Source organism: Manacus candei, unplaced genomic scaffold (assembly GCF_025592945.1).
Source record: "Manacus candei isolate 608988 ecotype Guabito, Panama unplaced genomic scaffold, ASM2559294v1 h1tg000159l, whole genome shotgun sequence".
In the NCBI taxonomy this organism is placed as follows: domain Eukaryota; kingdom Metazoa; phylum Chordata; class Aves; order Passeriformes; family Pipridae; genus Manacus; species Manacus candei.
This window is the reverse complement of record NW_026138207.1, coordinates 3,648,707-3,663,507: the sequence shown is the minus strand read 5'-3', so window position 1 is coordinate 3,663,507 and position 14,801 is coordinate 3,648,707. Positions and strand designations below refer to the sequence as shown.

At 37.5% G+C, this 14,801-nt stretch overlaps 1 protein-coding gene across 2 annotated transcripts in view; it reads left to right on the top strand.

Annotated features, from left to right (window-relative positions):
* Positions 1–14,801, top strand: part of RASA3 (RAS p21 protein activator 3) — a 128,815-nt gene that overhangs the window by 107,588 nt on the left and 6,426 nt on the right. The window contains exons 11-21 of one of the 2 annotated variants that reach the window (XM_051772739.1): positions 35–183; positions 2,085–2,199; positions 3,075–3,149; positions 4,020–4,143; positions 5,245–5,351; positions 5,981–6,058; positions 6,990–7,067; positions 7,617–7,690; positions 8,686–8,733; positions 11,344–11,450; positions 12,382–12,464. In XM_051772739.1, coding sequence (XP_051628699.1) covers positions 35–183; positions 2,085–2,199; positions 3,075–3,149; positions 4,020–4,143; positions 5,245–5,351; positions 5,981–6,058; positions 6,990–7,067; positions 7,617–7,690; positions 8,686–8,733; positions 11,344–11,450; positions 12,382–12,464 — 1,038 coding nt within the window. The remainder of the gene's footprint in view (positions 1–34; positions 184–2,084; positions 2,200–3,074; positions 3,150–4,019; positions 4,144–5,244; positions 5,352–5,980; positions 6,059–6,989; positions 7,068–7,616; positions 7,691–8,685; positions 8,734–11,343; positions 11,451–12,381; positions 12,465–14,801) is intronic. The other variant, XM_051772740.1, reaches the window with a different exon arrangement.

Sequence of the window (14,801 nt, the reverse complement as noted above, 5' to 3'; positions counted from 1 at the left end):
TTTCTCAAAATTTTTATTACTTTCCTCTTTTCAGCCTGTTTCAGCATCAGCTGCACACATTTTGGGTGAAGTTTGCAGAGAAAAACAGGAAGCAGCCATACCTCTTGTCAGGCTTTTCTTACACTATGGCAGAATTGTGCCTTTCATAAGTGCCATTGCGAACGCTGAAGTGAAGAGAACTCAGTAAGTACCAAAAACCAGCAGCTTTGCTATCAAACATACCTACTGTGCATTGGCTAGTGCTGGGATGCTCCACTCAGTTTCTAGAATCATGCAATTTCAAAAGAAAACGTCAGAGTTTTTCCTGTTCCTCCCAGCTCAGTAGCAGAGTTCTTTATAAATGCTTTCACTGCTCTCAAGATCTGGTGAGTTTGATTTTTGGAGGAATTCCCATCGTGTTTTGTGAAATCTACTTGCAAGACTATTGTAAGATCAAAAGCAGGGATTTTCATTCTTCTCAGTCTTAAGTATAGTTGATGATAACTGTAAAATTCTGTGTTACCTTCAGCTGTTCATATGAAATCATTTCAGCTTTATCATGTGCTAATAAATCATCTAGTGCTGTGTTTGTTGAATTTGTTCAAAACAAAAAGCAAGTTTCTTCCTAATAATGAATATTTAAGACAAGCTGTATGTATAATTTTTCCAGTTAGAGGATGAAGGAACAAAGATGGGATTGGATTTGTCATGGGATAGCAGAAAACAAAGTTGGGTTGTTTTGGTTGCTTCTTTTAAATGCCTTGTTTGGCTTACTGGGGGGCTGATAGTTCAGTAGTGTAAGTATTCACACCAGGCAGGTCCTAAAGAACATTTGTTGCCACAAGCCTTGTGCCTATGTAGTGATGCTCTTGACTAACAGTAGAAGAGACAATTGGGAGGTAATGGGAATGACAGATACTGACTCTGAAGTAAGAGCTTCCTCTGTACAAAATAAAGTCTTTGTGTGGGTTGGCTCTTTTAAAAGTGTTTGAGGGATCAAGTGTTTTCCTTCCTCTAGGTAGGTGGTTTTTTTCTGTACTACAGGTTGGCTGAAAGAGCTTGGTTGCTGCAGTATGAGGAAATTTGCTGCTCCCTTGTCAGTCACGCTCCTGTGATAAAACAGCAAAGATGGCATTTGTTTTCAGGACTTTCTGGCATTTGTAACAGGCAGTGAGCTTACTTTTTTTGTGAAACAAAATGATAAATCTAGCAAGGCAATTCATCCTGTTATTTACTGCTTGTAAATGAGTACAACTGTAGTAAGCTGTAAACAACAGAAAAGATATCAGTGTATGTACAAGAGCAGCCAAATTACTTCATATCAAGTTTGATCTGCTGTCAATAGGCACAGGGTCTGATGATATGGTTGTAGATGAGGTCATTGATTATGTACCTGTTTGAATAACGTAAATTGCTGTGCGAGGCATTGCAGGTACATGATAGTGCTGTTAACTAAAGCTTTACAAATCACAGTGGTTGTACGTCTAGTACAAGATGAATTCTGTGCAGAGGACTTTTTGGAAAGACATGAGATGAGTCTGCAAGACATCAGGTCTCAGGGCAGAACTGGGATCTGCACTGTGTTTAATAGTGTTACCACAGAGCAGTGCTCTAAGTCCTTTAGAAAAGATGACTGTGTTTTCTTCTACCTCCCAGCTTACAAATGCTTATTTTGTAGGTCGAAGTAGTAGGTCATGTGTAATGTCTGGTGTTGTTGTGAGACTGTAATCACTGCCTCCTTCCTTTAGTGAAACTAATGCTGTTCAGTAGGATGTGAAAACAGGTGATTTTCCCCCATTTATATTGTAAACCCCTTTGATTTGGGCCTGCATGTTGCTGTGTGTTTGGATAGTGCACTGAGCACACCACACTAATACAAAGAAGATCTGTAGTCCCTCTGGACTTTCCATGACTACTGCTTTTCGGTTATACCTGGAAGTGCACTAAATGCTGTGTGACTGCATTTAATGGCAGGCTGTGCCAAAGGGAGGTTTTGCTTGTGTATTAAAACCCAGGTTTTCGTCACCTTTCACTGCTGCTTTTATTTCCATGTATTAGCAGTTTATTACAAAGACACTGAATTACAGAAAATTGTTCACTTCCAGAGATCCAAACACCATTTTCAGAGGAAACTCATTAACTTCCAAGTGCATTGACGAGACAATGAAACTGGCGGGAATGCATTACCTGCAAGTTACACTAAAGCCAATTATAGATGAGGTAAGAACAGTTTAGACTGTTTATTTGGTAAAATATCCCTCTAAAGACCTCCAGGGAGCAAATACTGTTTATTACTTCCCATTTTAAGATGGCTTTATAGGAGTAAGGCTTAATAGTCTGTTTCTACATTAAAATCTTGTGTGTTCCTTTAGCCACAGCTGAGTCTTCTAATTCAGAAACAATTGGATTGAATTAAATGAAAAAGAAAACGTCTATTTATTAACCTAAATTACTCTGTTTTATAAAATTTAGCATATAGTGTTTCTGAGAAATTAATAAAGTAATAACTTAATGAATAAAGAATATATACAACAGAAAGCTATTTTAAAGCTATAAGTAACACATTTAATCCAGTGGGTATAAAGGAATACAGTTATTCTTAGATAACGGTGCATGTGATGCATGTATTATAACAATGGTTTATTATCTATCCAGTGCAGAATGGTGAGTGTGGGTATTTTAGTGCAGTAATTGGGCAATGCTTTCAGACCACAGACTTCCTTTAAATGATTTGGCAATTTCTTCGGCTGTTGTTGTCTTAGTGTTTCATCAGAAAGTGTCAAGTTTTAAAAAATATGGATGTACTCCCAAAGTTGACTATTTTAGAAACAGGGCTTTTCTTGAACAGCCTTGCTTGCGAAAGTCTAAAGAAAAATTCTGCGTTTCAGTTGAAGGAAAGGGTAGAACTAATTGATGCTACTACTTTTTGGAAAAGAATAAAGATCACATAATTTGCTTTGTCAAAAGGAAAAATACTATTTATAAAGTTGGCTTTTGCCTTTTACCTCAAAAAACTAAGAAGTATACTTTTTACAAAACCTTTTCTACTTGTAGATAAACTTAAATATTAATTGTTAAATATGGTTTTTTTCTAGATCTGCCAGGTCCATAAACCTTGTGAAATTGATCCTGTGAAATTAAAAGATGGTGAAAACCTGGAAAATAACAGGGTATGCATTAGATTTTGAAGACACAATCTCTGTTTACACTGTCAGGTTTAACTGAGGTCCTCAGTAATTTGCAACATTTGATGTTGCAAATAATTTTGTCATTCATTAGAATACAGTGCAAACTTTCTTAACACCACCCTTATAATTATTTTACAACAGCTTTATATTATGCTATAAACCTGTAGAAAATTAGTCACTTCTGCTGCTGCCCTTGAGGACAAGGATGACTTAGCTTGTCGCTAGAGTGGAGGAAATGAGGCTCAGGGGGATCTTATCTTTCTCTGCAATTACCTGAAAGGAGGTTGTAGCAAGGTGGGGTTCAACCTCTTCTCTCAGCAAGTGACAGAATGAGAGGAAATGGCCTCAAGTTGTGTCAGGGGAGGTTTAGAGATACTGGGAAAAAATTCTCCACTGTAGGGGTGTTCAGATATTGGAACAGGCTGCCCAGGGAAGTGGTGGAATCACCATGCCTGGAAATGTTCAAGAAGCATGTGAGGTTGTGGCACCTGGGGACATGGTTTACTGGTGGACTTGGTTTTGCTGGGTTAACAGTTCAACTCAATGATCTGAGAGGTCTTTCCCAGCTTTAATGATTTTGTGATTCTGCTGATGATGTAGAAATGGTGTTATGAGAAGGAATGATATGCCATAAAGCCATATCATTTAATGTTTGGATTTGATAGGAGTGATATTGTTACTCTTTACATTTACCAAATAGAGTATAATTGAGTGTGAGATTTTTTTCTCAAGTGTGTAATGTTGAAAGTGAAAATCTTTTAATGATGTCATTATGAATAAAACCAGGAATAGTGCCACTTGCCACAGCAGAAAGCTGCGCTAATTTTGTCATACATCTTTACACTTTTTCAGGAAAATTTGAGGCAATATGTTGATCGCATTTTTACTGTAATTACAAAATCTGGTGTAAGCTGCCCTACAGTGATGTGTGATATTTTCTTTTCACTGAGAGAATCAGCTGCCAAACGTTTTCAAGGTGAGTTTCTACATATTGTTTTATTTTATGTAATTGATAGCTTTTAAACACAGACACAGTCTGTGTTTACTAAATCCCTGATGGATTCAGTAATTGAACAGCAGCTTATCTAAAATATGATTTGGAGAGTGTTAATGCAGGTTTTTCATTGATTAGTCATTCCACAAAGAACATGACTTTTAATGATGGTTTTGAATTCTTTCTTCAACATCTTTTAGAGGAAAACAGCATTTAAAAAAATCATTGTGATGGTATGTGTTTATGAGTTCAGTATTTGCAAAGTATGTTCAGTTTGCAAATGTTCAGGTTTTGTAAAGGCTTGTTTTGCAGACTTCATGCAGCAGAATTACTTTCTCCTCATATGTCAAACTATAATAAAGGCCAGTCTATAAATTAGAGTTATTGCAAGCTCATTGCCCTAGAAGCCCATGTGCTGCAAAGGTTTTCTGGCTGTCAAGAGAGAATTCTTTCCACTCCCTCCTAGATGTTTTGGCTCTGAGAGTGAGTGGGAATATAAAACTGGAATTGGGCAAAACAACTGACCTATGATTTTTCAGGAAGGGAAGCAGATTACAGTAAGGAAGTTTTAGAGGGAGTAATAAAAATTCAGCTTTTAAACAATCGCTCTGGAGTAGAAAAGCTCAAGCAAAAAAGCATTAACTGTGCTGTCATGCGGTTTATGTTAAAGTAAATAAATAGTATGTTTTTGGTAACTACCAACTGGAATAGATACATTAGGAGTCTGTACATTAGGAGTCTGCAACTAGGTAACTGAGAATTGGCCTCTGTGCTGAACATTTCATTAACTATGTAAATTATTCACCTTACTTCATTGCATAGATAGCAGATGTTTGTATGAAATCAAAAGTGAATGGTGTTCTCCTTGTAGCTTGTGTCACTTCTTTTTTTAAAAGGACTGTCATTAACATTTCCTTGGTTTAGGCTAGATGATCTCTGGTTCCAAATCCTCTATCATCAGTTAATCCTTAACTCACAAATATATACGTTTCCAGCACATGCTTGAGTTGGCTTTCTGATAATTTCAGGAGGTTTTTAAGGAAGGATTACTGAAATGCTGAGTAGAGGTCTTTTTTTAAATAGGTGACCCAGATGTGAGGTATACAGCTGTCAGCAGCTTTATTTTCCTGAGATTCTTTGCTCCTGCTATTCTTTCTCCAAACCTCTTTCAGCTTACACCACACCATCCAGTAAGTACTGTATCAGTTTTTTTCTGACTGTGTTTACAGTTCTGTCACCATAGTCTGTGTGTTGAGATTCTTTCTTTAATTCTTTTAATAGCCTTTAGGAAAAGTACCTTTGTTAGTTCAAAGATCTGTTCTATCTGTCTTGAATATGAAACATATGTTGAATGGCTGTGTATGTGTAGAACTTGGGAGATAATGGGAAGAACAGTGAAATTTAAGGACAAAAAAGATAAAGAGTCTAAGCTGCTGTGGAAAAGATCGACCTTGCTTCATTTTTGCTGCATTACATTAATGTTTGATTGTCAGCAGTGTTGGAAATGTTTTGGAGACTTTTAGTAGTTGTTCTCATTGGAAGTGGGAAGGACATGGGCAGTCTTCAGGAAATCTCTGGTTTTGTTTTGCAAGTGCATTGCCTTTGTTTCTCAAATCATCAGAGTAGCTATGGAGCAGGATGGCTTAAGAGTCAAAAACCTTTTTTTAAAAAAGGCAACTTTTCCCTTCATTGTTTTATTGGTCTTTTCTAATTTTATGTTACTTTTCTGCAAGTAAAATAAGAAAGAAGAAATATAGTTTACCTTCGTCTATTCTATATTTTAAGTAGCTAGTCCATATAATATTGTTCTCTTTCCTAGGATCCTCAAACTTCTCGAACTTTGACACTTATCTCTAAAACCATTCAAACACTAGGCAGCTTATCAAAATCTAAATCTGTAAGTATGCCATTTTCACTTAAAGGCTTAATTTAGGAAAGTGGTTTTTTTTTTATTCTTCTATCACTAATTAGAATTAAGCCTTTAAAATGCTTGAGTTGCACTAGGCTTATGCAAAACTGGTTATGTTTGCTTTGATTATAAGCCTCTCATGCTCAGAGGAAAACTAAATCTGTCTTAATCTGAACTAGATTTCAGTAAAGCAAAATTGTGTGACCAACCCAGAAGTCTGTTTCAGAGCTTTTCATTCCTTCCATCTGGAAGAAAGAAAGTGATCAGGAGAACCTCTGAAGTTCTCGACTTGTCTGTGGTACATGATTAGCAGCTCAATGGGGCTTTATGGATTGTTTCATCATTTTAAAACTCAACTGAGAAGAATTCACCCAGTAAGGGGAAGGGCTATACTTTTCACTCCAGTTCAGTTTTCTCTCTGTCTTTTGTGAGATTAGACCTAGATGCCCATACTCTGGATGTTTGATTGAAATAAGTGTGCCTAAAGCACCACACTGCTATAGCCAGTGATAATTTGGGGTCACTGGTGGTCTGGTTAGGATTCACACGGGCAACTGTAGGTGACTGTGTACCTCAATTATGAATCCTTTGAAACAGTAGAATTCCTTTTCTGACACTTTTTGTCAGCTTCTTTTAGGAGGAAGATTAAAAGCCAAAGCAGAATTTTGAAGGTTTTTGAATAATGTATTACTGACTGAAGCAACTGAACATTTGAAATGCATTCTGCTACCTTCTTGAAATAAAAACTTAGTACTACTGAATGTGTGCTGTCTAACATGAAAATTGCTTATTTTACCTCTGGCCAGAAAAAAACCCTGTCTTATCAGCTCTGACTTTCCTCCTGACCTACTGCTGTTAACAATAATATTTTCTGTATAAACTGTATTATGATATGCCTGGGTTTGGCTTTGTATTTCAGGCCAATTTCAAGGAATCTTACATGGCTACATTTTATGACTATTTCAATGAGCAGAAATATGCAGATGCAGTAAAAAATGTAAGTAATGCATATGAATGTTCTGAAAATCCTGCTGTGTTGTTGAAGCTGAAGCTTGGAAACCTAGAATATAATACATACTGTTAATAAACCAGGAAACGTGCTGAAAAAAGCAGACTCCTGATAACTGTAACGTTCAAGAAACTTTTATCAAATTATGTGCATGTCAATCGTAGAATCTCTTTGGGTGTATTTCTACTTAGTAATTAGGTTGGATTAATGAGCTGCTGCTTAGAGTTGAGATGTGTGTGCTTTGTAGCATGCTGCAGATCTAGTGATGAAAAGTCCAAAAGGAAGTGAAAGATAGGTATAACAAAGGAGAAGCACAAGAAGTGTTGATCATCTGCAGTTTTTCTGCTTAAGAGCATGTGTGCTATTTTTAGTTTACAACCCAGGAAACCTCCCAAATTCCTCAAGCTTCTGCCGTTACCTTTTGTTTAACTGCTTCTACAATACTTTCTGTAGCTCTGTGCTGTACAAATGTCAAAGATTTTTATTTGGGTGATGTGGTCCTCTCATTTTTATATCCGCTTTTTGTTCACCTCTTAGTTTCTAGATCTGATTTCATCTTCAGGAAGAAGAGATCACAAGAGCATAGAGCAGCCTATATTGCTTAAAGAAGGGTAAGTATGCATGTGCAACAAAATCCTCTACTTGTGTGTTTGCCACCATTCTAAGGCAGCTGTCTTTTCTGCCACCTCTATTCCATCCATGCATTCAGGGAAGAATGTAGGAAAATTCTTGTGTTGCTGTTTCTGTTCTCTGTGGTTGCTATAGCTGATTTTAATGTATTTTCATTTGATTTAAACATCTTAATTTAATTATGTTTTGAAATAAGTGGAGGAAAGAGAAGCAGAGAAGTAGAACTTAATTAGCTCAGCTAAGGCAAAATAAACTTAAATCAGCATTGTATTAAAATCATGTTGATTTTTTTTCCTGAACTTCAGGGAGCAAAAGCTGTAAAATTCCAGTGTGAAGGCAGATACTGAATATCTTAATGAGGGCAAAGCCTGCATATGGAATTTGCTTTTGCTGCCCTATAAGATCCATATGCTAACCATTATCATGGCCATTTCAAGGAAAATTTGAGATGCACTTGGAACAGTTTCTCGTTTTAGTACCTTTGCTTTTTTGGGAAGCGTGTTCCATATGCTGTATTAGTTTTAGATACCAATTGTTGACATTTTTTGTGTTACAAAACTGAGTAATTAAGATCATCGAAGTACACTGTGGAAACAGCTTGTTTGAGCTGGGAGGAGGAAAGTAAAGAAATCCAAATTCTTCTCAACACTCAATAAGGTGAAATACTGCTTGAAAGTAAGCTTTCATGGTCACTTTAAGTAATGCAAAAACCAGATATTTGGTGAAAACATGACTACCTCATCAGTTAACCTCAACATTTCACTTTACTTCTCTGATAAGCATCTGTCCCTAGAAGCAATTTTGTCTATTTTAATTCTGTACATGCATTTATCATTCTTTTGTTTTTCAAAATAAATTTATAGTTTGTAACATTTTCCCTCTAACTCTAAAACATTTTTTCTGCCTCTGTCTTTCTTTTGCTCCTGTCTGATTTTTTTCTGTCTTTTCTTGCTCGGCCTGTGGCTGCTGTTGTAAGGACTCTTAAACTAACAGTAAAGAAAGTTGATGGTAATAGTTCATGCAGGTAAGATGGTAGAGGCAGTTGCTGCTTTGCTGTAGCTACTGGCTGACAGCATGTCCTGTGCAGCAGTAGACTTGTCTGACTTAAATTTGGGGAGGAAGTACTCTGTTTAACAATCCTGAAATGCCTGTGTAAACCCAGCAGAGAACATTTTGTTATCCGTTTCTTGATGTTGACCGTTTTTTCTTTTTCCTTAAAACAAAAACCTGCTGTAAATAGAGAATAAAGGAGTTTTATCTATAAGCAGAGGCTCCAAGAAGCACTGTATGGATCCTGATGAACTCACTGGAAGTGATTAAGAAGAGACCATACATTTTCTAGGCACTTCTTAAGTATTATTTATGCAAATTGTTCTCAAGGTTAAGGAGTGGCCTTCAGCAGTCTATTTTTCCTAATGCTTTGCATTATTGTCATGTTATGTCATGGGAAGTGGGTTGGAACTTTCACAAGCCTTTGATTCTTCTTTGGATTGAATGGCTGTTCAGTGGGATTTCTATTTACCTTTGCAGTGTTTTTACTTGCATATGTACTTTTGAATGAACGTGCACTACCAAAGGTTAGGCATAGGCACTTGGATTTGCTGGCATCAGTATTGCCATCGCTGCCTACCAGGCTGCCTGCCTGGTTCTTTTCAAAAGGAAGAGAATTAAAAGGAGAACTAGTTGTTTTTGTAGGTGAAAAGGGCACATTGATGCTTCCAAGCAGGGCTAAGGCAGATCCAGACTCAGGTCTACCATAAGTATGAGAAGAAACAGAATTTCCAAACAACCCATACTTGAAATGGGTTTCGTCTTGGACTTTTTATCCCTTTGTGCTTCTGTTTGCTCTGACTTCTCACACATTCTGCAATTGCTAGAAACAAAGAAATCAACCTTGTAACTTCTGTGACTTTGACTGCTTTTCACCTGTCTCTGGAAAATAAGAGCACATTCATCTTGTGGCTATGCCAATTATGAAGGATTTAATTAGGAATGTGCTCTTAGCTCTGCTGTATGGAGTTTGCGTTTTTCAAAGAGAGAAGGCTCTATAGGAGTTCTCAGTTTTAATTCACCTTTTAAGTGTTGGCATGAGTAGGATGAGAAACTAACTTGAAGAGTAAGTTGTCAAAGGCTCTTCCTTTGAAATTTGCCTTAACCTTGATATATGAGGGCTACTGCCCTCATATTTAGGTGATGACCTAAATCACATGGTTTAATTCAATATTTGCCAAGTATTCCAGGATTAAGGACCAAGGCAGTAACTGTCTGACCATTTTAAGAATGAGAGGTGTGTAACTAGAACCAGTTAAAAAAAAAATCTGTTGCTGTTTACAGTCCTTGTCAGCTTTTGCCCACACAACTCAGAATGAGCATCAGGCACCAGCCCAGCTGGTTGCAAAACAGTTAAGGTCCGAAGGAACTTGGGTTTCTGTTTGAGCTTTAAATAGACCTGCATTTTGGTCAGATGTATTGTAGTTGTTTCTGACTGAAGATACCACAAGCAAGAAGCAGTATTAGCTGTTCCAAGCATTTTAGCTCTGCTATTGAAAATCTTCAACCAAGTAATTGAATGTTCTCTTTGTATGCTCCTTGTGCTGTATAGTGCCTTCCTACTTGATAAAAACTACTCTGTAGTAAGTAGTTTTTACTCACTCTATTATACAGTTCTGTATTTGGCAAAATAATTAATGTAATGTGTAGAGTAGCTGTTATCAGCTCTCTATTGCATATGCATACATGGTTTTATCATCAAAAGTGATGCTGAGCAGTCTGAAATCACTAGGCTTTCCGAAGTCACCTTGAAGCTTTTGGATTGATTTAGTGGATTTTAGGAAGGTGGTGAATGCATCACAGTTTCTTATAAACTCATTTAAGTTTGCAATAAGTTAAAACTGACAACTCACTAAATGAACATCCTTCATCTGCCAAAACAAAAGGGGAGGTGGTATCTAGTTTTCAGCCATTAGATTACTTTGTATATTACTGAAAACACGTTTCCAACTGCAGCATCAATGTGAAATTGCAATGAAACTGTGGAACATTCTGATTTTGTTTCTAGAGCTTGAGAGTGATTAAAGCATGTAAGGGTACAGTCCCTCTGCTCCAGAGGCCTTAAACACGCCTTTTAATTACTAAACATATTGAAAACTTTTTGAGCTTTCTTACAGCTTTTAAAAAAACAAAACAATAACGCTTGTAGAGTCAACAGGTCAAGCTTAGCAGAGCAGTACTAACCATATTCTGCTTTTTTCTGCTGTACTAGGAAACTGTTTAGCTGTATTTATAACTGCAGCAAGAGCACAAATTGCAGTTCGGCCAACTAACAAGAGCCCCTATGTAGTCTACAAGTCAAGTTTCATGTCTTGCCCCTTATCTAGATATGAAAAAAGGACAGACTTAGCTAACACATGCACTAAACCTATCCAAATGTGACTCCTTTCCTTGCCAAGACAAGACCTCAATAATTAGAAAAGTGTCCCCTCCTTAAGCTTTGCAAGTGCCATAACATGTCTGTGTGTGTGTGTATATATATACATCTCTATACTTAAATATGTATTCTATATCTATGCATATATTTATATGTAGGTACATATAAAATCTGGTGTATTGTAACAATTGGTATCCTGTTTACTAGGTTCATGATCAAGAGAGCACAAGGAAGAAAACGATTTGGTATGAAAAATTTCAAGAAGAGATGGTTTCGCCTGACAAACCATGAGTTTACCTATCAGAAAAGCAAAGGTAACCAAGGTTTGCCAGTCTTCTTCTGATACATTATAGTGAAGAGTAAACATAGGGATTGTGTATTCAACAGAAGACTGAGATCTAGATCTGTGACTGTAGAAGGTACAGTGCAGGCAAGTCTGTCAGCCTGTATGTTCTTGCCCTTTTCTTTAGGATGTCTGTATAGACTGTTAGAGAAGCTTTTTGGATAGCAAAGTACTCTGTAAGTTAGCAAAGTATTTGATAACATTTGTGTAATATCAACATCATTTCTAGGTTTCACATTTGCAGAGTAGATTGTCCTAGGAAACAAAACTTGCAAACTTTACACTGGGATTTGGGTTTATACTGGACACTCTCTGGTGCATCTCAGCTTGTTCTCATAAATTCTGTAGCATTGCCACAACTGCATGCAGTACACAGGGATTTGCCTGGAACCTTTGAACTTTCAAAATGTGTTCATTTAATGTTGCTTAATAGCAAGGATTTTGCTTTTTGAAAATTGCTCCTATCTGTTCAGTAGTACACAACAAATACCACTTCCTTCCATCACAGGGAGTGGACAGATAAGGAAACATGTTCAGATCATGCCAGTCATTATTTCACACTCAACTTTGAGATCTTACATCACCACCATCCACATAGTTCAGTTCAGCTGACAGGAATGATTTCTTTCATTGTCACCTTTTCAGTCCATATACTGCATCCTGCTGCAGTATTCAGTTTCTGAGGTTTGTTAGTGTAAGGTAGTACAGCTGAAAACAGAAATGAACTTAAGACAATACTTAAGGACCATGCTAGCAAATCCCTGCTGAGGGGAAGATTTTCCTCTTTTTTTGTGCAGTCAAAATGATCTTCAAAGAAACTGAATCAGCCCTTAGAATAAGGGCAGAAGGTGAAGTTGAATTGGGAATAAGTTGCTCATTATCTGTGTCTGTGTGTTCTGCAGGTGATCACCCTCTGTGTAGCATTCCAATAGAAAACATTCTTGCAGTGGAAAGACTGGAGGAGGAATCCTTTAAAATGAAAAATGTAAGTAGGTCATCTTCATTAATGTATGTTAGGCTGCTCTAGATCCACCAGCCTAGTCACCTTTTTTCCTTCTGTAACCTGGATTGGATTTCTATTGAAAGATGTACAACCACAGCTGCTCGTTCTGTATATAGTATCAGGAGTTTCCAAAAGTACAGCCCATTCAGATTCTTAACAGCCCAGTCAGCAGTCTTTGGATTTCGTGATCTGCAGCACACTCAGTACTGACCGCTGCTGATCAGCTGTCTGGGCTCTGTAATGTCAGACACAGGTAAGATGATCGAGTCCCTGCCCTTTCTGTCAGACCTCTCTGTTGGGAGGGATCTGGCTGCTTATAATTGTGAAGGATCACAACTTCTTTATTAGCTATCAGGTTTCTTTATTGGTTAATGAAAGTACATATGTGTGTATATATATAAATACATATTGAATTTGGGTTCGCTCGTATGTCAAAAGAACATCTGTGCTGTGCTAGTATGGTTTACCATTTTGATTGCCACATTAAGGAATAAAATCCAGCTGTATTTCTCATGCATGGAACACTGCCGCCAACTAAGCAAACAGCTCAATGTTTTTTCCAGTTCTAAACATGCACCTACTACAGACTTCTTCATACACATAAGTGGTTGTTACTTATAGCTTTTTCTGCTTTTTAGTCTTTCCTGCCATCTCTTCTGCTTCTGGGCACTTTGCAGGGCAGTGCTTAAATCTGCCCTAGATATCAGGTTCCTTAAACAACAGCTCTTCATTAAAGTGAAATACAATTCTAGGCTCCTCAGTATTTTCCCAGTTTCACATACTATTTTGGTAGCATATCTCTCTCTGTTAAAATCTCTGTTAAAAAGTTTCAGTTCCACCTGCTTCTCGAACATGTCTCAGTTGTACTGTAGTTTGCTTTGGTGTTTGTAACTCAACTACATAGACAAAACCCAAAGCTGAAAAGCTGCAAAGTAATTCTCAAGCTATCAGAAGGCAGCTGTAACATGTGATGAACTGTTGCCAGCTGTACCCTGCAAAGTGACTTGATTGAACTAAAAGCAACCACATAGTTGAGATAAAACTCACTGTCTGTGGAGAGGAGCTGAGCTATAATTCTGTAACTTACACTGAGTCTACTGAGCTAGACTGAGCATCCAAAATATGCCTGTATTGTGAAGATTCGCTATGGGAAAAATATACCTTTATTGTTAACATCAGAAGCTGTGCTATTTTGGTTGCCTTAATTCAGTATTACTTATGAAATGAAGGTGACTACATGTATTCTGGAAAGTAAGGTTCAGAGTCTTTCCATATGCAGTAGGGTTACCACCTTCTTGTGCTGATATATTCCCGCTTTTTTTTTGCCATACATAAATAGAATACTGCAGCAAGAACAGAATTCTCAAAACACCACAGCAGATGTATTTGCAATGGATATTCCATCATGGATGCTAAGTGTGATTAAAGATTCGCCTTTTCTATAAATATTCTCTATGAATTTGTGCTCTGAATTGCATCAAGTGTGTATTTCTCACTCATGATAAATCTGCCTGTCTGGCAGGAAGGCCAGTAGCCTTCATTGTTCTTAAGCACAGTTTGGAGGGATGTGAGGGTGGCTTTAAGCACTGTGCAGGTCTTCTGTGTTGTTCAAGAGGCAGCTGGTGGTTTTGGTAGTGTTAAAGGTCTTGCAACCACTTGAAATTCTTGACTTGGTTGTGGGCTTCTCAGTAACAGTTGCCATATGTTAGTTCACTTCTGTTGGTATCCTTTTACACAAAGCCATACTCCTTAAATCTGTTCCTTTGTTGCAATGCAGGAGGCTCCATTTACCCCAGCACAACATTAAAATTCCCTATAGTTTTGTGAGGGTTGAGCTGCACGCTCCTATCTTCCTTGTTCTTCCTTCCCTGCTTCCCAGACTCAAGTTGACATTTATGTCCTGAAAAATTGTGTTAAAAGGACTCTCTTTGGCAGTTCTGGACTGATCACACTAAGCAGCTCCTACACTGCCGTTGTGTGTTGAGACTTTCTAATTATTGTCTGACACATTTACGGATACTAGATCCAGCAAAAGGGCTGTTGAGTTGTTCCCTTTCCTGTTAGAAGAGACACTGTGGATAAAAAAGCCCTATTCATTGACAAAGTAGCAAGTATATTTGTAAGGTATTTCAAAGGATATTACACATAAAAGTGTCACAAAGGAAGGATTGCACTTAGTACCAGTCTGCAACATTCTCCTGACCAGCTGGGTGCAGAATTCAGGCCAATGTTTCAGGTCTTTGTAATAGACAAAGATCAGTTTCAGTTTTGGTGTGGGCTTTGTTCTGTGTTGTGGTTGTTTGGTGGTTTGTTTATATG